Here is a 26,369-nt window from a genome sequence, read left to right as displayed (position 1 = left end):
CTGCCCTTTCCAGCTGCAAATTGTCTCACCAGCTGAGTCTCCTTTGCCAATTTGGGTGGTTGTTATTCATTTCAGCTGCTCATTCTATCTGCTCTGTGAGAAGGCTCGGGACACATCTATCTATTCCGCTGCCATTTTGTCCTCTCCGAGCTTGACTATTTTAAATATCTCATATATGTGTAATCATGCAGAATTTGTCCTGTGACTGGCTAATTTTATTCAACATAATGTTTTCCAGGTTCACCCATGTTATTGCATATTGCAAGATTTCCTTATTTTTAAAGGCTTAATAATATTCCATTTTATGTATATATCACATGTCTTTATACATTTATCTGTCAATGGATATTTAGTTTAGTTCCATATCTTGGCAATTGTGAATAGTGCTGCAATGAACATAGAGTGCAGATATCTCTGTGAGACCATGATTTCAATTCTTTTGGATATATATCCAGAAACCGGATTACTAAATTATATGGTAGTGCTATTTTAATTTTTTTAGGAAATTCCATACTGTTTCTATAGCAGCTGCACCATTTTACATTCCCACAAATAGTGTGCAAGGGTTCCAGTTTCTCTACATCCTTGCCAACATGTGATATCTTTTCTCATATAACAGCCATTATGAGAGTTGTGAAGTGCTATCTCATTATGGTTTTGATTTCCATTTCCCTGATGAAGAGTGATGGTGAGCATCTTTTCATTACTTACCAGTCATTTGTATGTCTTCTTTGGAGAAATATCTATATAAGTCCTTTGCTCATTTTTAGTCAGGTTATTATTATTTGCTATTGACTTATAGGTATTCGTTTTTTTCTGTTATCTCAAAGAGAAATATTTAATTTTTAAAATTCTTTATTGTTGAAAGTAGTACATATGTGCCCCATTTTGCCCATTGACCACTTTCAGCCTGACTCTTCCTTTGGCCTTTACCACCCTATTGTCTGTGCCCATGGGTCATGCATATATGCATACAAGTTCTCTGGTTGATCTCTTCCTGCCCACCCACACTCCCCTGCCTTCCCTCTGAGGTTTGACAGTTTGTTTTATGCTTCTATGTCTCTGGATCTATTTTGTTCATCAGTTTATTTTCTTCATTAGATTTCACATATGAGTGAGATCATGTGATACTTGTCTTTCTCTGACTGTCTTATTTCACTTAGCATAATATTCTCCAGGTCCATCCATGCTGGTGCAAATGGTAAGAGTTCTTTGTTTTGTACAGTTGCATAGTTTTCCATTCTGTAAATGTACCACAGCTTCTTTATCCATTCATCTACTAATGGGCACTTGGGCTGTTTCCAAATCTTAGCTATTGAAAGTTGCACTGCTATAAACATAGGGGCGTATACAGTATATTCTTACTGATTGGTGTTTCTGGTTTCTTAGGATATATTCCTAAAAGAGGGATCACTGGGTCAAATGGGAATTCAATTTTTAATTTTTTTAAGGAAACTCCATACTGTTTTCCACAGTGGCTGTACCAATCTGCATTCCTACCAGCAGTGTACTAGGGTTCCCTTTTCTCCACATCCTCGCCAACACTTGCCCTTTGTTGATCTGTTGATGATAGCCATCTTGACAGGTGTGAGCTGATACCTCATTGTCCTTTTGATTTGCATCTCTCAGATGATTAGTGACTTTGAGTAATTTTTCATGTCTCTTGGCATTCTGTATGTCCACTTTAGAGAAGTGTCTATTTAGGTCCTTTGCCCATTTTTTAAATTGTATTGTTTGTCTTCCTTTTGTTAAGTTGTGTGAGTTCCCTATATATTTTAAAAATTAACCCCTATTGGATGTATCATTAGCAAATATGTTCTCCCATGCAGTGGGCTCTCTTGTCATTTTACTGATGGTTTCTTTTGCTGTGAAGATGCTTTTTATTTTGATATAGTCCCATTTGCTTATTTTTTCCCTTAGTTTCCTTTGCCCTAGGAGATGTATCCATAAACATATTGCTGAGGGAGATGTCTGAGATTTTTCTGCCTCTGTTCCGTCTAAGATTTTTATGGCTTCACAACTTACATTTAAGTCTTTTATCCATTTTGAGTTTATTCTTTATTTTTTATTGCCTAAAGTTTTAGGTATGTCTCCTTTTTCCCCAATTGACCCCCTCCCCCATCCCTTCCCAGTCAGGGCAAGCCCCACCACCCCAGTGTCTGTGTCCATTGGTTATGCTAATATGCATGCATACAAGTCTTTTGGTTGCTCTCTAAACCTCCCCCTACCATTTGTCTCTTGATCAATCTATTCTTGTTCATCAAATTATGTTGAACATTATATTGCACATATGAGTGAGATCATGTGATATTTATCTTTCTCCGACTGGCTTATTTTAATTAGCATAATGCTCTCCAGTTCTATCCATGCTGTTGCAAATGGTAAAAGTTCTTTCTTTTTAATAGTGGCATAGTATTCCATTGTGTAGATGAACCACAGTTTTTTTTAATATACTTTATTGATTTTTACAGAGAGGAAGAGAGAGGGATAGAGAGTTAGAAACATCGAAGAGAGAGAATCATCGATCAGCTGCCTCCTGCACACCCCCTACTGGGGATGTGCCCGCAACCAAGGTACATGCCCTTGACCGGAATCGAACCTGGGATCTTTCAGTCCGCAGGCCAACGCTCCATCCACTGAGCCAAACCGGTTTTGGTCAGTTTTTTTTTAATCCACTCATCTGCTGATGTGCACTTAGGCTGTTTCCCAATCTTAACTACTGTAAATTGTGCTGCTATGAATATAGGGGTGCATATATACTTTCTGATTGGTGTTTCTGTTTTCTTGGCATATAGTCCTAGAAGTCAGATTACTGGGTCAAATGAGGTTCCAGTTTTAACTTTTTCAGGAAACTTCATACTGTTCTCCACAGTGGCTGCACCAGTCTGCATTCCCACCAGCAGTGCAGGAGGGTTCCTTTTTCTCCACATCCTCGCCAGCACTTGTCCTTTGATGATTTCTTGATGATAGCCATTCTGACAGGTGTGATATGGTATCTCATTGTTGTTTTGATTTGCATCTCTCATATGATTAGTGACTTTGAGCATGTTTTCATATGTCTCTGGGCCTTCTGTATGTCTTTTGAAAAGTGTCTATTTAGATCCTTTGACCATTTTTTGATTGGAGCATTTATCTTCCTTTTGTTCAGTTATATGAGTTCTCTGTAAATTTTGGAGATTAAACCCTTATTGGAAATATCATTGGCAAATATGTTTTCCCATGCAGTGGGCTTTCTTGTTGTTTTGTTGATGGTTTTTTTGTTTGTTTTTGCTGTGCAGAAGTTTTTTTTTATTTTGATGTAGTCCCATTTGTTTATTTTCTCCTTAGCCCTAGTGGGTGTGTCTGTAAAAATATTGCTACAACATATGTCTGCTATTTTGCTGCCTATAGAGTCTTATAAGATTTTTATGGTTTCCAGTCTTTCATTCAAGTCCTTTAGCCATTTTGAGTTTGTTTTTGTGTATGATGTAAGTTGGTGGTCTAATTTCATTTTTTTGCATGTATCTGTCCAAATTTTCCAGCACCATTTATTGAAGAGACTGTCTTGACTCCATTGTATGCTTTTGCCTCCTTTGTCAAATATTAATTGAGCATAATGGCTTGGGTCGATTTCTGGGTTCTCTGTTCTCTTCCATTGGTCTATACACTGAGTGGCCAGATTATTATGATCTCTGAACGCATAATAATCTGGCCACTCAGTGTATATATACATATATATATTAGAGGCCCGGTGCATGAATTCATGCATTGGTAGGGTCCAGCCAGCCTGGCCAGGGGGAGGGGACATGGGCGGTTGACCGGCCCGCTTATTGGTCGAACTCCTGGTCGAGGGGACAATTTGCATATTAGCCTTTTATTATATAGGATATACACTGAGTGGCCAGATTATTATGCGTTCAGAGATCATAATAATCTGGCCACTCAGTGTATGTCTGTTCTTGTGCCAGTACCAGGCAGTTTTCAGAACAGTGGCTTTGTAACAGAGCTTGATATCTGGTAATGTGATCCCTCCAACTTTGTTCTTCTTTCTCAGGATTGCTGTGGCTATTCAGGGTCTTTTTTTTATTCCAGATGAATTTTTGGAGAGTTTGTTCTAGATCTTTGAAATATGCCGTTCGTATTTTAATGGGGAGCGCATTGAATCTGTAGATTGCTTTGGGTAGTATGGACACTCTAATGATGTTGATTCTACCAATCCATGAAAATGGTATGTTCTTCCATTTGTTTATGTCTTCCTCTATCTCTTTTTTCAATGTCCTGACGTTTTCTGAGTGCAGGTCTTTTACTTCCTCAGTTCAGTTTATTCCTAGGTATCTTAATTTTTTTGGTGCTATGGTAAATGGGATTATTTTTTCATTTCTCTTTCTGTGGGTTCATTATTGGTGTATAAAAAGGCCATAGATTTCTGGGTGTTAATTTTGTATCCTGCTACATTGCCAAATTTATTTATTAGGTCTAGTAGTTTTTTGATGGAGTATTTGGGGTTTTCTATGTATAGTATCATGCCATCTGCGAATAATGACAATTTTACTTCTTCTTTTCTAATTTGGATGCCTTTTATATCTTCTTCTTGTCTGATTGCTATGGCTAGCACTTCCAGTACTATATCAAACAGGAGTGGTGAAAGTGGGCATCCTTGTCTTGTTCCTGTTCTTAGGGGAAATGAGTTTAGTTTTTGGCCATTCAGTATGATGTTGGCTGTAGGTTTGTCATATAAGGCTTTTATTATCTTGAGGTATGATCCTTCTATTCCCACTTTGCTGAGAGTTTTTATCAAGAAAGGGTGTTGGATTTTTTCAAAAGCTTTTTCTGCATTGATTGATATGATTATGTGATTTTTGTTTCTCCATTTGTTTATGTGATGTATCACATTAATTGATTTGCGGATATTGTACCATCCTTGCATCCCTGGAATAAATACCACTTGGTCATGGTGTATGATCTTTCTAATTTAATGCTGAATTCGATTTGCTAGAATTTTGTTGAGAATTTTAGCATCTATGTTCATCAAGGATATTGGACTGTAGTTCTATTTTTTTTGTGGTGTCTTTATCAGGTTTTGGGATTATGGTAATGCTGGCTTTGTAGAAAGAGCTTGGAAGTGTACCTTCCTGTTGAATTTTTTGGAATAGTCTGAGGACGATAGGTTTTAGTTCTTTGAATGCATGGTAGAACTCCCCTGTAAAGCCGACTGGACAAGAGCTTTTGTTTGCTGAAAGATTTTTGATTGCTGCTTCAATTTCTTCAGTAGTTATCAGCCTATTCAGGATTTATTATTATTATTTTTTTAAAAATATATTTTATTGATTTTTTACAGAGAGGAAGAGAGAGGGATAGAGAGTTAGAAACATCGATGAGAGAGAAACATCGATCAGCTGCCTCTTGCACACCCCCTACTGGGGATGTGCCCGCAGCCAAGGTACATGCCCTTGACCAGAATCGAACCTGGGACCCTTGAGTCCGCAGGCCGACGCTCTATCCACTGAGCCAAACCGGTTTCGGCAGGTTTTTTTTATTATTCTTGATTGAGTTTTGGGAGCTTGTATTTTTCTAAGAATATGTCCATTTCATCTAGGTTGTCCTATCTTTTGGAATAGAGTTGTTCATAGTATCTTTTCATAATCATTTGTATTTCTTTGGAATCGGGTGTTACTTCACTTCTTTCATTTCTGATTTTGTTTATTTGGGTCCTCTCTCTTTCTTTCTTGGTGAGCCTGGCTAGAGGTTCATCAATCTTGTTTATCCTTTCAAAGAACTAGCTCTTCGTTTGGTTAATATATATATTTTTGTCTCTATGTCATTTATCTCCACTCTGATCTTTAGTATTTCCTTCCTTCTGCTTACACTGGGCTTTTCTTGTTGCTCTCTTTCTAACTCTTTGAGTTGTAGGGTTAGATAATTCATTACCATTGTTTCTTGCTTTTTGAGATAGGCCTGTAGAGCTATGAACTTCCCTCTCAAGACTGCTTTCACTCTGTCCCATAAATTTTGGATTGTTGTGTTTTCTTTGTCATATTTTTGCCATGATGCTTTGTATTTCTTCTTTGATTTCTTTGGTAACCCAATCATTGTTTAATAGCATGTTATTTAGCCTCCAGGTGTTTTATTTTTTGTTTGTTTTTATTTTAGTTGATTTCTAGTTTTATGCCATTGTGATCTGAGAAGATGCTTGATATGATTTCTATCTTCTTGAATTGGAAGAGACTTTGCCTGTGTCCCAATATGCGGTCTATCTTTGAGAATGACCCATGTGCACTTGAGAAGAATGTATATTCTGTGGCTTTGGGGTGAAATGTTCTGAAGATGTCAATTAATTCCATCTGATTAGTGAGTCATTTAGTATTGATGTTTTTTTTGCTGATTTTTTGTTTAGAGGATTTGTCCAGTGGTGTTAGTGGGGTATTAAAGTCCCCTACTGCGACTGTATTGCTGTCAATCTCTCCCTTGATATCCTCCAGAAGTTGTTTTATATATTGGGTGCTCCTGTATTGGGTACATATATGTTTACCAGAATTATATCTTCCTGTTGAATTGCTCCCTTTAGTATTATGAACTGGCCTTCATTATCTGTTGTTATGGCCTTCACTTTGAGGTCTAATTTTTCAGATATAAGTATTGTTACCCCCGCTTTTTTTTTCATTTCCATTCGCCTGAAAAACCTTTTTCCATCCCTTCACCATCAGTCTGTGTGAGTCCTTTGTTCTTAGGTGGGTTTCTTGTAGATAGCAGATATATGGCTCATGTTTTCTTATCCACTCAGCTACCCTATGTTTTTTGATTGGGGCATTTAATCCATTTACATTTAAAGTTATTATTTATAGGTACTTGTTTGTCACCATTTTTCTTCTTTATGCCTGTGTTCCTTCTTCCCCTCTTATTTCTTCTTTTTATAGCAGACCCTTTAGCATTTCTTGCATTGCTGGTTTGGTGTTATTAAACTCCCTTAGTCCTTTTTTGTCTGTGAAGCTTATTTCACCCTCTATTTTGATTGATAGCTTGCTGGGTACAGAATTCTTGGATTCAGACCCTTCCTTTGCATGACTTTGTATATTTTATTCCATTCCCTTCTGGTCTGATGTGTTTCTGTTGAGAAATCAGTTGCTAGTCTGATGGGGATCCTCTGTAGGTAAATTTCTGTCTCTCTGGCAGCCTTTAAGATTCTTACTTTGTTATTGGTGTTTGCCAATTTAATTATAATGTGTCTTGTTGTTGGTCTTTTGGGGTTCATCTTGTTTGAGATTCTGTGAGCTTCTTGGACTTGTGTGAGTTTTTTCTTCCCTATATCATGGAAGTTTTCTGTCATTATTTCTTCAAACAGGTTTTCTATTCCTTGCTTAGTTTCCTCTCCTTCTGGCACCCCTATTATGCGGATGTTGTTTCTTTTCATGTTGTCGCTAAGTTCCCTTAGGCATTCCTCCTCTTTTTAAATGTTTTTTTCTAGATGCTACTCTGCTTGGGTACTTTTTACTACCTTGTCTTCCAGCTCACTGATGTGGTCCTCCGCTTCTTCTAGTCTACTGTTGATGATTTCTATTGAGTTCTTTATTGCAGTGATGTCATTCCTCATTTCCTCTTGGTTCTTACACATTCTATTGAATTTGTCTTCCATCCTTTTTAGCGACCTTATGACAGTTTCTCTGAATTCTTTCTCTGACATTTTTCTTGCCTCCATTTCATTTACTTCCTTTTTCTGGTGATGCCTTCTTTTCTTTTGTATGCTGGCTGTTTCTTTGTTTCCCCATGATTGTTCCTCTCTGGATGTCTGGTCATGTAGCTGTCTCTCTCTCCTGCATTGACTTAAAGGCACAAAATATACCACAACAAGACACAGCCTTCAGGGCACCAAACACAAATGTATTCACAATACTAATAAACCCAATTAAAGGTGACCACCAGATAAAAGAGTTAGGGTATAGAAAAGAGTGAAAAAATGATATTGAGAAAAGAAAAAAAAATTAAGAGTGAAAAGAAAGAGAAGAAGAAAGAAGGGGATAATATATGTATATGGGGCTAAAGCTCCAATACAACAACAAATAAATAATCAAACAACAATCATCCAGAGATGAATGCAAACTACAATTACCCAGAGATGAATGCAAACTACAAATAACAACTAATCCAAAATATGTAAACTACAAACCCTCAAACAACAAACATCCAGATGAATCTGAGGAGGCAAAGCTTATTTCCAGAAGGTAAGGCAAGAAATTGAATGAATGGGGAAATAGCCACAATTCAGTATAGTGGAGGTAGGTAGTGAATGAGTGTATAAGAAGAAAAGTAGATAGGCCTGAGTTTGTGATTGTAATTAGTTAAGCTATTAGTAGAAGAAGAGAACAAGTGAGGAAAGGAATAACAGAAACAAAAAAAGCAACAAAAACAAACAAACAAGAAAAGAAAAAAACAAATACAAACAAGCAATATAAATCAAACTCTCCCTAGGCAATAGCTGACTTTTCCGTCCATGGATTTCCTCACTGTCCACGGATTTCTCACTAGCTGCGTTTAATTTGCCAATTCCAGGTGGATATTAATCGATTCAGCTGTTCCCCTTCTCTCTGCTCTGTGAGAAGGCACAGGGGTTATCTGTGTACTTGTGCTGATTTGTCTCCTCCTGGACAGACTTTCTAGGCACCTGCAGTCAGAGAGGCTGGAGTCTTGGTATGCCTGGGTTCGCAGCTGTGGTAGCTGATCCCTGGGGGTTATGGTTGTAGGGTCCCCATAGGTGTCCGATTTTCTCTCCATTTGAAGTTAAGGCTGGGCTTCAGATCACCACCATTCTCCCCTTCAAGATGGCGCAGTCTCTGTGCAGAGCTGGCTGCTCCAGGAGAGATTTCAGCAGCAGTGGTTGCTGACCGACCAGGGGAGCCCGGTCCAGCAGTCCCCAACAATTCCTTGGAATATAGATATCCCTCACTCACAAATATATACACTCCCTGCACATCCACTCACTCTCATTTTGTTCTCTCACTTACACACTATCTTGTAGCCTGCTGTCCTGTCGGCAGCCATCTTCTCCCCCTTGAGTTTATTCTTGTGTGTGGTGTAAGTTGGTGGCCTAGTTTCATTTTTTTTGCATATACCTGTCCAATTTTCCCAACACCAGTTATTGAAGAGACTGTCTTGCCTCCATTGGATGCTCTTGCCTCCTTTGTCAAATATTAATTGAGCATAATGGCTTGGGTCGATTTCTAGGTTCTCTGTTCTGTTCCATTGATCTACATGCCTGTTCTTGTGCCAGTCCCAGGCTGTTTTGCGTATAGTAGTTTTTTATTATAACTTGATATCTGATATTATGATTCCTCTAACTTTGTTCTTCTTTCTCAAGATTGCTGTGTCTATTCAGGATCTTTTTTTTTTGGTTCCACATAAATTTTGGGGATATTTGTTCTAGATCTGTGAAATATGTCCTTGGTATTTTAATAGGGATTGCATTGAATCTGTAGATTACTTTGGGTAGTGTGGACATTTTAATGATATTGATTCTACCAGTCTATGAACACGTTATTTTCTTCCACTTGCTAATATCTTCCTCTATCTCTTTTTTCAAAATCCTATAGTTTTCTGAGTACAGTTCTTTTGCCTTCTTGATTAGTTTATTCCTATTATCTTAATTTTTTATTGCAATTGTAAATGGGATTGTTTTTTTTTTGTTTCTCTTTCTGAGAGTTCATTATCCTAATATATAAAAAACCAGGGGCCGTCACGACCAAAACAACTGGACGGACGACCAAACAGCAGGCTGCGTGGGGTGACCAGGCCAGCAAGGGGGTTAGTGAGGGATGACCATACGACTGAACAGCAGGCTGCATGCGACAACCAGGCCAGCAAGGGGATTAGTGAGGGACGACCAATGACTGAACAGCAGGCTGCGTGGGGCAACCAGGCCGGCAGGGGTCAGTTAGGGGTAACCAAGCCAGCCAGGGGGCAGTTGGGGGCAACCAGGCCAGCAGGAGGGGCAGTTAGGGGCCACCATACCATCAGAGAGGGGCAGTTGGGGGCGATAGGCTGGCAGGGGGGAAGTTAGGGGTGATCAGATAGGCAGGCAGGTGAGCAGTTAGGAGCCAGCAGTCCCAGATTGTGAGAGGGATGTCCGACTTCCAGTTTAGGCCTAATACCCAGGATCAGGCCTAAACCAGCAGTCAGACATCCCCCAAGTAGTCCCGGATTGGAGAGGGTGCAGGCTGGGCCAAGGGACCCCCCCCCGCACAAATTTTGTGCACCGGGCCTCTAGTTTGTTAATAGCAGTTTACCCTACTACATTGTAGTAGGAGATCACAGTATCTCCCACAAAATGTGTCACAATGCTGAGTGTAGAGTATATACTCAATAAATAATTGTTGAATGAATGATCATACACTAGCCCATTCATGAAAGATCTCCCATCCTGGCCAGTGTAACTCAGTGGTTGATTATCAACCTATGAACTAGAAGGTCACAGCTTGATACACTGACAGGGCACATGCCCAGGTTGTGGGTTCGATCCCCAGTGTGAGGCATGCAGGAGGCAACCAATCAATGATTCTCTCTCATCATTGATGTTTCTCTCTCTCTTTCCCTTCCTCTCTGAAATCAATAAAAATACATTTAAAAAAATATCTCCCAGAAGTTATTATTGCTATGGGACACTAAGCTGCAAAATTCCTGCATTGGCACATAATTTCATTAATTTTAAGTTATAATTAATATTTGGGTTTTGAGCACTTATTGCATGGTTTACTCCCAAAATATCCTGATGAGGGAGGTGATATTACCTACATTTAATACATGAAGGAACTGAGATTCAAATAATTAAATCATTTTCCCAAAGCCACACAGCTCTTAAATGACTGAGCCAGGATTAAAATTCAAGCATGCCTGACTTCAAAATTCTTTCCATTACACCATGCTTCCTTAAATATGTGTTTGACTTCATACACTATGTTTGTTGCATAGATTTATAATCCTGAGAGTACAATATGATTCAGAGCAAGTTATAATCATTTGGAATTTAATAAATCTCTCAAAGTAATAATAGATGAGATAATGTGATATTAGCTAATTAATAGTACAGATAGTCTGATAATCAGATTATTACCATCTCTTACACTCTTTCTTCATAAGTGATCTTTAAAATTATAAAGTAAATATAGGAAAAACTCAGAAGACATGGGGATTGAATCTGAGATACCATGGCTGGCTGATTTTCTGGTTAGGGATCAGAAAACAACAAAACACATTTCTAATTTTAGTACTTACTTTTTGGAAAGTCGTTCCAAATTCAGAAATTTATTTTCTGACCATTGAACAGACTATTGCAGTGGTATTCCCAGCTAGAGAAATGTATGGTAAGATTTAAAATTTTTTTTTATTTCGTTCAATTGTTCAGGAAATATTTATTGAGCACCTATTATGAGCAAGAATGTACTTCAAGAACTGGAAATCCAGCACTGAACAACAATAAAATAATCCCTCATAGAGCTTGCATTTTAGTGGATAGATAAATATGAGAAATAAATAAACAGAAATATATAATCTGCCAGGTGGTAACAGATATTTGGAGGAAATAAAGCAGGCCGAGAGAGAAAGGGGCTTTGCAGGGAGCAGGAGCAGTTTTGAATTATTGAGTGACTCAAGAAAGCCTCTAATCAGATAGATGAATGCAAGACCTGAGGAACTGAAGAAGTCGGTTATGCAGATGTCTGGATAGAGTGTTCTACTCAAAGGAAATACCATGTGCAAAGGTCCTGAGTGGAAGACTGTGCTTGGAATGTTGAAGGAACACACTGAGTGAGAGAGGGTAGGAGATGAAGTCCTTCTCAAATGTGACCATTAAAACAGAAATATATTTATTTTAGAATGGTTGCTGCTAACATCAATGAATGATGTTTACAATTTTATTATATCTTAGGGTTAACATGGGGAGATTAAGAAAAGATGCCTGGATATTTATATTTGGTGAACTTAGCTATTTTTTTTCTCTTGGTGTTAAGATTAAATGTAAATAAATAGGAATAAGAGAGAGTTTATCACTCTTGTGAAATATTTATGAATTTATGACTTTCCTGTCATTTTAAAAAATGTGTTACATTCCAAATATAAACTCAGTTTTCTGCTCTCTTTTTTCAAAAATGTTTTTAAAGATTTCAGGGAGGAAAGGAGAGAGAGATAGAAACATCAATGATGAGAATCATTGATTGGCTGCCTTCTGCACATCCCCTACTGGAGATTGATCCTGCAACCCTGTGCCCTGACTGGGAACCAAATCTGTGACTTCCTGGTTCATAGGTCAACAACCACTGAGCAACACCAGCTGGGCAATTCTTTGGTCTTTTTGAGAACATCTTGCACGTCTAGAGCTAATCTACTGAAATAAAGCCTCCTATGTGCCCATTCTGGTATTTCTTTTTTCAGTGTTGAACTTGCAATTGCAATCATGCATTTGTTGGCTCATGGTTGCTTCAGTGCTTCACCTTCCTCATTTCTGGTTATAAACACAACTATGGGTGCTTCTCAAATAGAGAGAAGAAAGATTCTCACTAGGAACCTGTCTTTTCAGGTACTCTAAAATATTTGCAAAGGAGGAAGTAAAGTAGCTCTGCAGTATTTGCATGGACTTTGTCTTGTGCTGGTAATCCTGGAAAAAAGTTCTAGGATAAATCATCTGGATGGTACTTATGAAATTTGAATTTATTGGTGTTAATTTTGTATCATGCTACATTGCTAAATTCATTTATTAAATCTAGTAGTTTTTTTGGTGGAGTCTTTAGGGTTTTCTATGTACAATATCATGTCATCTGTGAATAATGAGAGTTTTACTTCCTCCTTTGCAAATATTTTATCCTACTCTGTAGGTTGCCTTTTCACTGTGTTGTTTTCTTTGCTGTGCAAACCTTTATTGAGTGATGTAGTGCCACTTGTCTATTTTTGCTTTTGTTGATTGTGCTCTTACTGTTATATTCAAGAAATCATTCTCAAAACTAATGCCAAGAAACTTCCAACCCTGTTTTCTTCTAGGAATTTTATAGTTTTAGCTCTTTCACATTTAGATATTTGTTCCATTTTGGGTTAATGTTTTTATATAGTACTAGAGGCCCGGTGCACGAAATTCGTGCATGGGAGGGGGGGTGTCCCTCAGCCTGGCCTGCACCCTCTCCAACTTGGGACCCTGTGGAGGATGTCTGACTGCCAGCAGTCGGACATCCCCCTCGCAATCCAGGACTGCTGGATCCTAACCGCTTACCTGCCTGCCTGACTGCCTGATGCCCCTAACTGCTTCCCTGTCTGATTGCCCCTAACCTTTCTGCCTGCCTGTCTTATTGCCCCTAACCTGTCTGCCTGCCTGCCTGATCACCCCAAACCACTTGCCTGCCTACCTGATCACCCCTAACTGCTTTCTGGGGGGCAGGCCCAGCCTTGCAAGGGGCCATCTGCCTACCTGATCACCCCTAACCACTTGCTTGCCTGCCTAATCACCCCTAACCATGCTGCCTGCCTGCCTGATTGCCCCTAACCACTTGCTTTGGGGTGGGGCCAGCCCAGCGAGGGGCTGTCTACCTACCTGATCACCTCTAACTGCTGGCCTGCCTACCTGATTACCCCTAACCATTTGCCTGTCTACCTGATCACCCCTAACTGCTTGCTGGGGAATGGGGCCAGCCCTGCGAGGGGCCTTCTGCCTGCCTGATCACCCCTAACCACTTGCATGCCTACCTGATCACCCCAACCATTCTGCCTGCCTGCCTGATCACCCCTAACTGCTTGCTGGGGGTGGGGCCAGCCCTGCGAGGGGCCGTCTGCCTACCTGGTCACCCTTAACCGTTGGCCTGTCTACTTGATCACCCCTAATCGCTGGTGTGCCTACCTGATCACCCCTAACCACTTTACCTGCCTGATCACCCCTAACTGCTTGCTGGGGAGTGGTGCCAGCCCTGGAGGGGCCATCTGCTTACCTGATTGCCCCTAACCACTGGCCAGGCTACCTGATCACCCTTAACTGCTGGTCTGCCTGCCTGATCGCCCCTAACCACTTGCTTTGGGTGGGGCCAGTCCAGCGAGGGGCCCTCTGCCTACCTGATTGCCCCGAACTGCTGGCCTGCCTACCCGATCTCCCCTAACCACTTGCCTGCCTACTTGATTACCCCTAACTGCTGGTATGCCTACCTGATCATCCCTAACCACTCTGCCTGCTTGCCTGATCACCCCTAACCACTTCTGCCTCTGCCCCCGCCACCATGGCTTTGTCTGGAAGGACTTCTGGAAGGATGTCCGGAAGATGTCCGGTCTAATTAGCATATTACCCTTTTATTAGTATAGATTAGTATAGATAGAGGCCTGGTGCACGGGTGGGGACCAGCTGGCCTGCCCTGATGGGGGCCCCAGATATGGGTGGGGGGTCCCCACTGGGAGTGGGGCCAGCCTGGGCAAGGGGCCGCTGGTGGTATTCAGGCTGGCCACACCCCAGATTGGTGTGGGGGTCCCCGCTAGGGGTGGGGCCGGCCTGGGCGAGGGGTTGCCAGGGGTTTTCAGGTCGGCCATGCCCCCGATGGGGTGGGGGTCCCTGCTTGGGGGTGGGGCCAGCCTGGGCGAGGGGCTGCAGTGTTCTGGTCTCTCGTCGTTCCGGTCTTTACATCATTACGGTCACTGGCTTTATATATATATAGAGATAGATAAGGTAAGGGTCCAACTTCATCCTTTTTCATGTGGGTATCTAGTTTTTCCAGAACCATTTGTTGAAGAGACTATCCTTTTCCTCATTGTCTATTCTTAAGTCTCTGGTTGAAGACCAATTAACTGTATATGAGTGGTTTTATTTCTATATTCTCTATTCCACTGTCTATGTCTGTTGTTATTTCAGTACCATACTGTTTTGACTACTATATTTTTGTAATATATTTTGATACCAGAAAGTGTGATGCCTTCAGATTCTTTCTTTATCAGGATTGCTTTTACAATACATGGTCTTTTCTGGTTCCATATGCATTTTCAGAATTTTTTTTTTCTGTTTCTGTAAAAAATGTCATTGGGATTTTGTTGGAAAAAATAATAAACCTGTACCTTGCTTTGGGTAGTATGGACATTTTAATAATACTTAAGTCTTCAAAACCATAAGTTGGGGATGTCTTTCAATTTATTTGTGTCTTTTAAAAATTTTCTTTCATTAGCGTTTTGTACTTTTCAGTGTACAAGTCTTTTACCTCCTTAGTTAAATTTATTCCTAAGTATTTTATTATTTTTGATCCTATTGTCAATGGGTTAACTTTTTAAATTTCCTTTTGGATAGTTCATTGTTAGTGTATAGAAATGTAACTGATTTTTGTATGTTGAGTTTGTTCCTGAAACTTTTTGAGTTCAATTATCAGTTCTAATAGGATTTAGTTTGTTTATTTGTGGAGTCTTTAGGGTTTTCTAGATATAAGGTCATGAAATCTAGAAACCAAGATAATTTTACTTCTTCCTTTACAGTTTGGATGACTTTTATTTCTCTTTCTTGCCTACTTGCTTTTGGCTAGAATTTTCAGTACTATATTGAATATGGGCGGTGAGAGCAGGCATTCCTGTCTTGTTCCTGATCTTAGGGGAAAAGCATCCATTCTTTCATCTTTGAGTATGTTAGCTGTGGGTTGGTCATATATGGTTTTTATTATGTTGAGGTACATTCTTTCTATATCTAGTTATTTGAGAATTCTTCTCAAGAAGGGTGTTAAATTTTGTTAAATACCTTTTCTGCATATATTGAGATGATCATGTGATTTTTATCATTGATTCTGTTAATGTGGTGTGTCACATTTATTGATTTACATATTTTGAACCATCCTTGCATCCCAGGGATATATCTCACTTGATCATGGTGTAGGATCCTTTTTTAGATAGTTATAAACATCTTTATTGCAGGTCTTGATAATCACTTCATGCATTATAGAAAAGCTTGTGCTTCCATTTATTCATATAACACTGTGCTGAATGCAGTTTGCAAGCACCGTTGTTAGAAAAATCTTTATTACAACTGCTGTTATGCCTAATTACACAAATTACAGAAAGGGTATGGATTCTATTCACTGAAAGTACACTATGCTGAATGCACCTTGCAAAGTAGCTTATAAGGAACATTTTTACTACAAGACTTGTTAAACGATTCACTACATACATTATAGAAAGGGTATCACTTGCATTCTCTGAAAGAATCCTGAAAGCAGCTTAGAAGTACCTTGTTATAAACATCTTTATTATTAGTCTTGTTAAATAGTTTACTACATGCATTACAGAATGGTTATTGAATTCATTCACTGAAAATGCATTATCTTGAATGCTGTATGAAAGTAGCTAGTTTGAAATGTCTTTATCAAAAGTCTTGAAAAACTTTATTACATGCATTACTTCCATTAACTTCAAAAACCTGTGCTGAATGCAGCTTGCAAGTAGTTTTGTTAAAAACTATAAATATTTCTCTCTTTTCTGCATCCAGCATGGCTAGAGAGCAGACAGGAGTCCTGAGTAAAGGTGACAGGGGATTGAGAAAATGAAAGAGACAGACACAAAGACAGTAGGGAAAGCTGGGACCGGGTGGGACAGCTGTCCTCTGATGGAGATACAGGGACCTAGAGCCGATACAGTGTGTCTATTTTATACAGTAAGATACCAGGAAGTTTTACTAAAGTTTAAGATAAAGAAAATATGTGCATTCTTGTGGCTTCTTTGTAATCGTCACTTCTGGGTGGGCCCGGATAATTGTGTTTGTTCCTGGTGCCTGGCTGGATTTAGATAATGAAATCCACCCTCTGGCACCTGAGCTAAAGGTCAGACTGACAACACACCTGCCTCTGGAAAGGTATGTTTCCAGGGCATGGCTCTGCCAGGTGCCACTGGATTCAGATGACAATCAGCTCAGGGACCTTACCCAGGCGCTCTCTACAAAGAACATTTCTTTTTTTATTATATAAGTTTCAAGTGTTTAACATTATCATTCAAATCTGTGTACACTATAAATGATCATTCCCTAAAGTCTAGTTACTATCCATCATGGTGCATAATCCTTTTAATGTGCAGTTGAAAAGCAAACTTTTTTGAACTTGGTATGGGTAGGCATTGTGCTTAAGAGGAATGAGCTGGATTATAAGAATACCAGCCTTATACCTAGCATAGACAGTTGATCACTTTGACCTGAGGAGCATGAAAAGTTTCTTAATTTTTCTAATAAAAAAGTGGTTCATCCTCCTTTGCCTACTTGCAAATGATGCTTGAAATTGAAATTAATATATAGATTAATTACTCTGGCATAAACTTCTCATCCCCTGTTAGAAACAAACACCGTTGGTTGGAGAGGAGTAGATGAAAATGTCTAATATGATTAATCTTTTACATACCAGTGAAAATTATATAAAGATTTTCTTTTTTAAGAGTTGTATTTCTCTCGATTAATAGAGAACTGGACTAGTAGTTTGAAGACACACTTTACCTACTAGATAATTTTGCCAAAAGTGGTTTCTGACCAACGCCTAAAATAGAGCCTTTTTAAGAACAGTAATGTAAAACATTTTATTTGTGCTCCATGTCTCTTCTTTACTACTTAACAAATTATTGTTGAGTAGTTATTATGTGTTAGGCATTGTGTTTGGGCACTGGAGATACAATGGTGAGCAAGAGCAAGTAGGGAACTTACATATTTAACCTTACATATGAACCCTGTTGGTGAACATTATTGCCCTCTTCCTCTTGATATACATAGTTGCTTTACCTGGTGAGATTTCCTAGCCAGGCCCTATATTCCCCCACTTTTTTGTAGTTTCAGGCTAAGTTCAAACCGTGTTCTCAATGTGTACTTGTTAATAATGATGATAAGATAGTGAATGATTTTAGGAACCGATATTGTCAGTATAGCATAACTCCAGCATTGGGTGGGGGGTACTTCACATTGTAAGTACTTGGTAGAGGATGTTATACCATATTTAAAATGATCAGGAACTGGATATGTAATATAGAACTAAGTACAAATCCGTTAGGGGAATCCAGTAAAATAAACTAATTAGAAGGGCAAAGACTAGAGAATGTTGAATAAATTTAGAATGCAGTTTAATAGTTCAGAGATTTAGAAAATCACAGCCTGGAAGAAGTATAGAATCCAAGGATAAATGTACATCAGAGAAGAAAGGGACTTAGATTTTCTAATTCAGCTGAGGAGGGGGGAGCGAGACTTAAAGAGGGGGAACAAATTCTTCAATGTTACCTGGGGAGTCAGTGGCAGAAATGGATTCAGGACCCAGACCTTCTGATACCCAACAGTATTCTTTCCAAAGATCAGGAAGAGCTAGTATTTATTGAAATACAGTTGCATACTCAGCATTCTATCTTATTTAATCCCTTACATCAAGGCATTACATTAATTTTATTTCCATTTTGCCGATGAGTAAATTGAGAATCGGAGCAAACATGTCAAAGGCTGTACTCCCAAGACTTCCATTCTCAAAGATTAGAATATAATATAGTTGGCAGTCCCCACCCCAAAAAACATACACCAGTTGTGCAGCACTGAACTCTGAGTAAGGTGTAAGTGGGTTGTCCCAAGGCTGGTCTTGAACACTAGTGGCAAATTCCTTCCAGATGGATAATAAATTTCTATTTGCTTCTCCAAGTTTATTCCATCCGTCCCACTCATTACCTAATTTTTTTTAGGGACTAAGGGGCTTAAAAACAACAACACACAAATGAATCATTCAAATTCAATCTGAGTTGCATAAAAGGTATAATAATGATGGTCTCAATGACTTCATAATTTAGGGTCTGCTGGCAGGCCATCTAGTACAGTGCTCAATCTACTGGGGTGCAAATCCCCATTCTACTACAGTGTGTCCTCAGGCAAGTTATTTACCCTGTCTGAGCTTCAGTTTCATCATCTGTAAATGAGGGTGGTAATAGTCCTTACCTTAAAGGGCTGTGATTAGGTTTTTTTAAATCAAGTTTTTAAAATAACATAATACATGCAATGAGATTAGCCCAGTCTTTGATACATAGCAAGAACTCAGTAATTACTATAGCTTTTGTTATTTGAGTGCTAATTTCTGGCTCAAATGTACTACTTCTACAAGAAAACCCTTCAAACTAGGTGTGTTTGGGGGAAAAGAGGCAGTAGGTTGGCCTCCTTGCCCCGTTGCTATGAATAGGGCTCTATTCTTCATATGGAGTTGCCCTCACTGTTTCCTACTCCTAATGGTTGAAAGAGTGAAGTCCTATAAGAACGGAGATATCAAACAGTTCAATATCCTTGTTATAATGCAGACCCAAAATAGGGACCCTTTCCATGCTACTCCAGAAAACAGGCTGTTCCTAGAGTGACTTGGCTCCCAAATTTGCCATAGCAGATAAAAGATCCAGAGACCGAGAATCATCAATGAGACTGTCCAAACTCAAAGGGAAGGTAGGGGAGGGTGGAGGTAAGGGGGAGAGATCAACCAAAGGACTTGTATGCATGCATATAAGCCTAACCAATGGACACAGACAACAAGGGGGTGAGGGCATGAGTGGGGGTGGGGGGAAGGGGTCAATGGGGCAATAAGGACACATATGTAATACCTTAATCAATAAAGAAAAATAAATATTGGGGCTAGCCTTGGCCAGTTTGGCTCAGTGGATGAAGTATTGGCCTGAGGACTGAAAGGTTTCGTACCTCATATCTAGGTTCCAGGTTCAACCCATGCCCACAGGGCACGTTTGGGAGGCAACCAATCATGTGTCTCTCTCACGTCAATGTTTCTTTTTCTCTGTCTCTCCCCGCCCTTCTACTCTCTCTAAAAATCATTGGAAAAATATCCTCAGGCCCTGGTTGGTGTGGCTCAGTAGATAGAGCGTCGGCCTGCAGACTGAAGGGTCCCCGGTTCGATTCCGGTCAAGGGCATGTACCTTGGTTGTGGGCACATCCCCAGTAGAGGGTGTGCAGGAGGTGGCTGATCGATGTTTCTCTCTCATCGATGTTTCTAACTCTCTCTCCCCCTCCCTTCCTCTCTGTAAAAAATCAATAAAATATATTTAAAAAATATCCTCAGGTAAGGATTAACAACAACAACAATAACAACAAAGATGGGAGATTGGGGCTGGGGGAAGGTGAGAAGAGAAGCATGTGGCTATTGACTAGAGTTTAGATTGTAGTGCCAGACTGGGGCTCTTTGAAGGCTGAGTCTACAACTCACACATCATCCATGGTGAATCTGAACCTCATGCCTTCAACCTCGCACATGGAATAAACCTATTTTTGGGGAGAGAAGTTGAACTGGATTATTTTTGAAGGTCTAGGAATAAATTTGTGCTCTTTTGCATATAGGCAGTTCAGAATCACTTTTCCACTCCCACCCCCTCCCCAAAGCAAAGTTGGAAGTTTTCCCTCTCCATCCTATACACTCCTCAGCCTCTGACTTATGCTGTTTTGTGAGATGTTTCCTTCTTTTTTCACCCTAGCTTTAACCAGCTTTCACTTATTTATAACTGTTGGGACATACTATTGTGACAGATCTTTAAGATCCAGCAGGTGTTCCCCTAACTGGTCTCTTGAGAAGTCAGGCTTTCTTATACTAAAATTAATGGTGCAAGTCAATATTATAAATAACTAAGAGTCCTGGTATAGGCAGATTGTTTCTGACAATAAACAACTAGGCTGAGCTTGACCAGTACACACCAGTGCCAGTGCTGATTATCAGCCCGGAAGAGAGTCATGCCACTACTTTTATCTTTGGTCAAAATTTACAATTTACTGGTAGTAAGGATTTTCCTCACTAACATCTCCCCCAAGCAATTCTTCTGACTATGTCTAGTGTGGTTATTACTGATCTTAGATAAACTTTAATGTTTATTATTTCATTTTACAAGCATTTGTCTGGTACCTACACTATGTTGGGAATTTGGCTAGGCATTAGGGTTATGAAGAGGACCTCTAGAAGTTTCCATTCCAGTGGGCTGTGTTCTGCATAGACAGCTCTGCCCTCATTGTTGCCCACTCCTTGTGGTTGAAAGTATGAAGTCCTATAAATAAAGAGATATTAAACAGTTCAGTATCTTTGCCACAATATATACCAGAAATAGGGATAGTGTATAAATCAGAGTGATACATTTCCTAATGTATAAGTATGAGGCACAGATGGAAAAACAATGAACTCAACCTGGGGGTGTTAACTAAGGCTGCACAGAGTAGGGAACACTTCCATTAGGTATTGAAGGTGGAGTTCATCAGGATAATCTAGAAGTGGAGTATGGGAGGAGAGAAGGACATTCAAGGCAGAAGAAATGGCATTTTCCAAATCTGATGCTTGACAGACTATAAAATATTTGTCTGTAGAACTGTAAGAATTTTACTGTAGCATCAGCTGAGAACAGTGGGACATGGAGGTATACTGAAAGGCAAGGGCCAGATGGAGAAAGACTTAGCCTGCATCATCGTGAAAGTATCTACATTTGCTGATACCACTTCATTTATTCCTATTCGTTTTCTACTCATTGTGGTCCCTCAACTTATAACCTTACTCTCTGAATCCAAATCTAACAGACAGACACCTTTCTATCTTTAGCTTACCTGAATTCTTCAACAGAATGTAAGATGTGACAGGCACTTTTCATCCTCAACGTTTCATCTTCCTTGGATTGTAAGATATCACTGTCTCCTGGATTTTGCTGTTTTTCTGGACTTTTCATATAAGTTTTTATTATGACTTCTTTTCTTTCTGCCTGACCCTTAAATGTAGGTTCTAGAGTTTTGTCCTCTGGCTTCTTTCTATACTCTACACTGTCTTTTGTTGATTTCATATACTGCCATAGCTTCAATTACCCTTTATCAATTTATTACAGTCAAATTTATATCTCTAGTTCAGCTTTCTATTATGAGATGCAATATGTCAAACTGTCTACTGGATATTGTCACTTGTACATTCTACAGGCATCACCAGTTCAACATGTCTAATAGAATGCACTATATCTCCCACTCCTTCCTTTAGTGTTCTCTATTTAGAGACTTGTATCATTTTTCAACTCAGTTGCCTAGGCCTCAAAAGCTTAAAATCATCTTGGAGTCTTCCTTTTTACTCCTTACCTTCTATATCTTGTCAGTGACCAAGTTGTTGTTGGTTCTACTATCTTAAACTCTGGTATTTTTTATCTTGGTGAAATTCATCTCCATTTTTTCTACATCTTTATTACCTGTCTCTTGGCCTGTCATCATTTCTCATATGGATTACTACAACAGCTTCCAAACTGGTCTCCCAGCCCCCAGTCTTGCCCCACTTCCAACCCATTACTTAAATCCATTGTCTACAGGATTAAATCTAAAAACCTATGAATGGTATTTATGACTCTTGGTGATCTTCTCCTTATCTTGGCTGATAATATAGACCCAAGCAGAGCAAATGACTTGGAATTCTGAAAAATCTAACATATCCTTTTCTTTTTTAAATTCTGTGTTTTACTACATGCTGTTCCTTCAGCCTGTAAGTCTCTTAATACCAATACCTTTTGCAACCCCATTCTCCAGGCTAACTTTTCTTTCAATACTCAACTCAGAGAGATGTCTCTTCTCCTCCCTCCTCCCCTCCCCTGAAATCTGGGTTTGGGTGATCTTCTCTGTCTTCCTCTGTCTGGGCTATTTCAATCACAGCACTTTTTACTCTGTATTGACATTATCTGTTTACATTTTTGTCTCTCTCCAAGAGGACAGTATGGTGGAGAAATGTGGACATATTTAATACTATAATAGTGATAATATCATTAATATAATGCTAACGACATACCAGACCCTGTTAGAAATGCTTGCTGTATGTTAACCCATGTAATCCTCGCAACACTGTAGGCAGTTATTACTAAAGTTAAATCAACAGAACTTGGTGATGAATTGAATGTGGGGTCAGAGAAGAAGGAAGAGTATCAGTTGACTCTCAGGTTTTTGACTGGAGCAAATGGGTGAACTGTGCATGGAAGTGCTATCCACTGATATAAGTAGTACAGGAAGAACAAGAAAAGGAGGAGTTTTGGTTGGAGGGAGCGGGGAAATATTTCCAGTTTGGGAACTGCTATCCCTTTGCCATTTTTCATAACCAATATTTCCAGAAGCTTCAGGAATAGTGTGAGTAACACATCTTTCCCTCTCATTGATAGGCATTTGGAAATACCACTGTCCATCTCGGGAAAGCACATTAAGTTTCCAGTATCTCTTTGTTAGCTTGCTGGAAACAGGAAGGATATATTCCTGGAACCTGGCCTTTCTCTCATCTTATGCTCTGGTTTAAGGCTCTCAGAAGATAGAGAGGACACTATGACCTTGCATTGTACAAGCTCTTGTGGTGGTTGTGCTTCCTGGCCTTCACATCTCTCCCTAAGCAGGTGTGAGCACCCCTCACAAGATAGGTGTTGTGGGCCCTTGGGCTCGTGATCATTTGTTCTCAAAGGCCCTGCCTGAAGTTGCTGCTCAATTCGCTACTGAACATATCAACAGAGACCCATCATTTGACCCGGGTTATTCTTTTGAATATGTGATTTTCAGTGAAGACTGCCAGACTTCCAGGGCCCTTTCCAGTTTCATTTCTCACCACCAGGTGGCTTCAGGATTCATTGGACCTGTCAACCCCAGCTACTGTGAGGCAGCCGTGCTGCTTGGAAACATCTGGGACAAAGGGATTTTCTTTTGGGCTTGTGTAAATTATGAATCATATGAAAAAATAAACTACCTGACCTTTTCTCAGACACTCCCTTCTTCCATTTGGTGCTGGTAACTGTCATGGAATATTTCCAGTGGGCTCAGACTGGAGTAATTTCTTCAGATGAAGACATTTGGGTGCACACAGCCAACCAAATTGCAAATACTCTTCGGAGCCATTGCCTACCTGTAGGGGTCGTCCTGAACACGGGACAAGACAGCCAAAGCATTCAGGAAGCTCTCCAGTAAATTTGCCTGGTGGACAGAATTCGCAGTGAGTGCTTTTCTCCTGGCTGAGGTTTAAATGTGACTCAGAGAAAGGTACTACAATTTCCAACCTATTTCCTATCTTCATGCCCTAGGGTACCAAATTACTCCCCAGTTCTTCATGCATTTGCCCCCTTCCATTCCCACACAGGCTGGAGAATGAAAAAAGGTACAAAGAATTCTGCAGTTAAAGTGCCTTTAACATTATGCTAAGTGAAATAAGCCAGTCAATGAAAGAAAAATACCACATGATCTCACTCATTTGTGGATAATAAAGAACATTATAAACTGATGAACAAAAAGACAGATACAGAGGCACTAAAGCATCGAACAGACTGTCAAATTACAGCGGGAAGGTTAGGGAGAGGTGGGGGAGATAAGAGATCAGCCGAAGGACTTGTATGCTTGCATATAAGCATAACCAATGGACGCAAAACACTGGGGGGTGAGGGCATGTATGGGAGTGGGGTCGGGGGGGACAATGGTAAGATATGTACACATATAATACCTTAATAAAAAATGGGGAAAAAATAAAAAAATTAAAAAAGTAAAGTGCCTTTAGGTGCCAATGCCTGCTCTCAGCACCTGGGTGGGGAACAATAGCATTAAGAGCAACTATATCCACATACCCTCTATGCCCTTAGAACCCTGGAGGCTTCAGTTTAGCCAAAGAGGAGTGTTTTTATTGCTCCATTTTTGTCTGTTCTAGTCACTGAAGGGGGACTTTCTTTTCACTCCCTTCTGGGTACTTGCCCTCATAGGTGACCAAGGCCCTTGTGTTATCACATATCACTGTCTTATCTGGACTCTGAAATGCATGTCCCCCTTGTGTCCTCTACCCCCAAACCAGGGCTACTTTCTCTGCAACACACAAGTAGCAGATATGGAACATCATTTCTGGCTAATAAATTAAAGCATATTAAAATAAGGCTGTCTGCATTTTAATATTTCCCCTTTCAAGAAAAGTTTTTTTAAATATATTTTTAATGTTGCTATTATTACAGATATCTCCCATTCCCCCCGCCTGATCAAGAGAAGTTTTATGTTCAAAGATAATTTTTGCAAAGGCATTGGACAAATTGTGAACACTTTGGATCAACCCACTGAAGCTAGCATTAGCAAGGTGAGTGGGAACATTTTGGGGAAGGGGGCCCTTCCTGATCCTTTTAAATCAGATCTTTTACTTACACTTATTGCAAACTCTCGTGACACTTGGTCATGATTTTTTCTGTTCTAATTTTTTAAATATCCACTTTACCTTTTTTCTAGAAAGTGGCAGTAATTTGTAAGAACACTGCTCATTTCCTCATGGCAGCCACTCCACCACTTTGGGACAGATAGCTCAGACATTACTTTGTCAAACTGATTACTTCTAGGATTAGTCCTAGTCCCAGTCATTTCCTTAACATAACAATGGGCTTGTTAGAGAATGGTCCAGCTAAGTCCTGGCTCATACCCAGAATCCCATTTTAGGTTTCAAGTGTCTTCAGTATTGGACCTTAATTATGATTATTATGGGAGGATGAGGGCAATGATTTTTAGTTCCAGGAACTATCGTAGTCTGCTTTTAGCTCCACTCTACACGATTCTATAATGTTAAGCAATTGGTGTGGCTCTGATTACTTCATAATAGAGCTGATACTTTTGAAGCAGAGCTCAGAATTATTTTTAAAGATCTAAAACCATTTCCAGGGAGGTGTGATGCCAGAAACAGACTAACATATGTAATATCATAACTTTATGATATGTTACAAATCTTCATGAATCCCAATGTCTCTTGCAAGTTTACATTCCATGAGTGTTTCATATCCCACCCATTCTAAATAGTATACTCTTTGAAATGGCATTTTGACCTTTACCACGAAATGTTAAATAAATCTAGGTCCTGAAGCAATTTGGACTGTCAGACAGAGAAGTTAAGGCTGAGTACTCAACACCCACAACTCCTTTGAGGTAGGGAAGTAGCAAATGTACACAATATTGCCCTACTATTAGATATTTATTTCCTTAGGTCAGTGGTTCTCACTGCAACTGCACACTGGAATTACCTGGACATCTTTTCAAAATGATTGATGCCAGAGTGCCTCCTCCAGAGATTCTCTAATGGTCTGATAGTAGGGTCCCAGCAAAGGTATTTTAAATAGCTGCACAGATGCTTGTAAAATATAGCCAGAGTAAAGAAACACTGCTTTAAGTTAATGAAAATGCAAATGAATGTTTCTTACTTTAAGCCATTAGTCATTTTTGTTTTGTGACTTGTTTAATCAGATTATTTTCTTTGTGACAGTATGGATGAGCCCACTAAGGGAATGAAACTTGTAAGACTAGAGGTGAAAGCTAGAGAGGAAGGTATGTGATTATGGAACAAAGACAGACCCTGGGTAAAGAGGACAGCAATAAGAAGTGCAGTAGGAACTCAGAAAGGGAGATAAAAGGTAGTGAAGACAAAGCTGTGTACTCC

General features: G+C 39.6%; 1 protein-coding gene across 1 annotated transcript in view; it reads left to right on the top strand.

Annotated features, from left to right (window-relative positions):
* Positions 1-16,445: 16,445 nt before the first annotated feature.
* The window catches only part of GUCY2F (guanylate cyclase 2F, retinal), a gene marked incomplete at both ends in the record, with an annotated part of 149,662 nt that continues 139,738 nt past the window's right edge, over positions 16,446-26,369 (top strand). The window contains 4 exon segments of the mRNA XM_079764569.1: positions 16,446-16,479; positions 23,329-23,703; positions 23,706-23,887; positions 23,891-23,915. Of these exon segments, the coding sequence (XP_079620695.1) occupies positions 16,446-16,479; positions 23,329-23,703; positions 23,706-23,887; positions 23,891-23,915 (616 nt within the window).

Source organism: Cnephaeus nilssonii (assembly GCF_951640355.1).
Source record: "Cnephaeus nilssonii genome assembly, chromosome: X".
Lineage (NCBI taxonomy): Eukaryota > Metazoa > Chordata > Mammalia > Chiroptera > Vespertilionidae > Cnephaeus > Cnephaeus nilssonii.
This window is presented reverse-complemented; position numbering and strand designations above follow the sequence as displayed.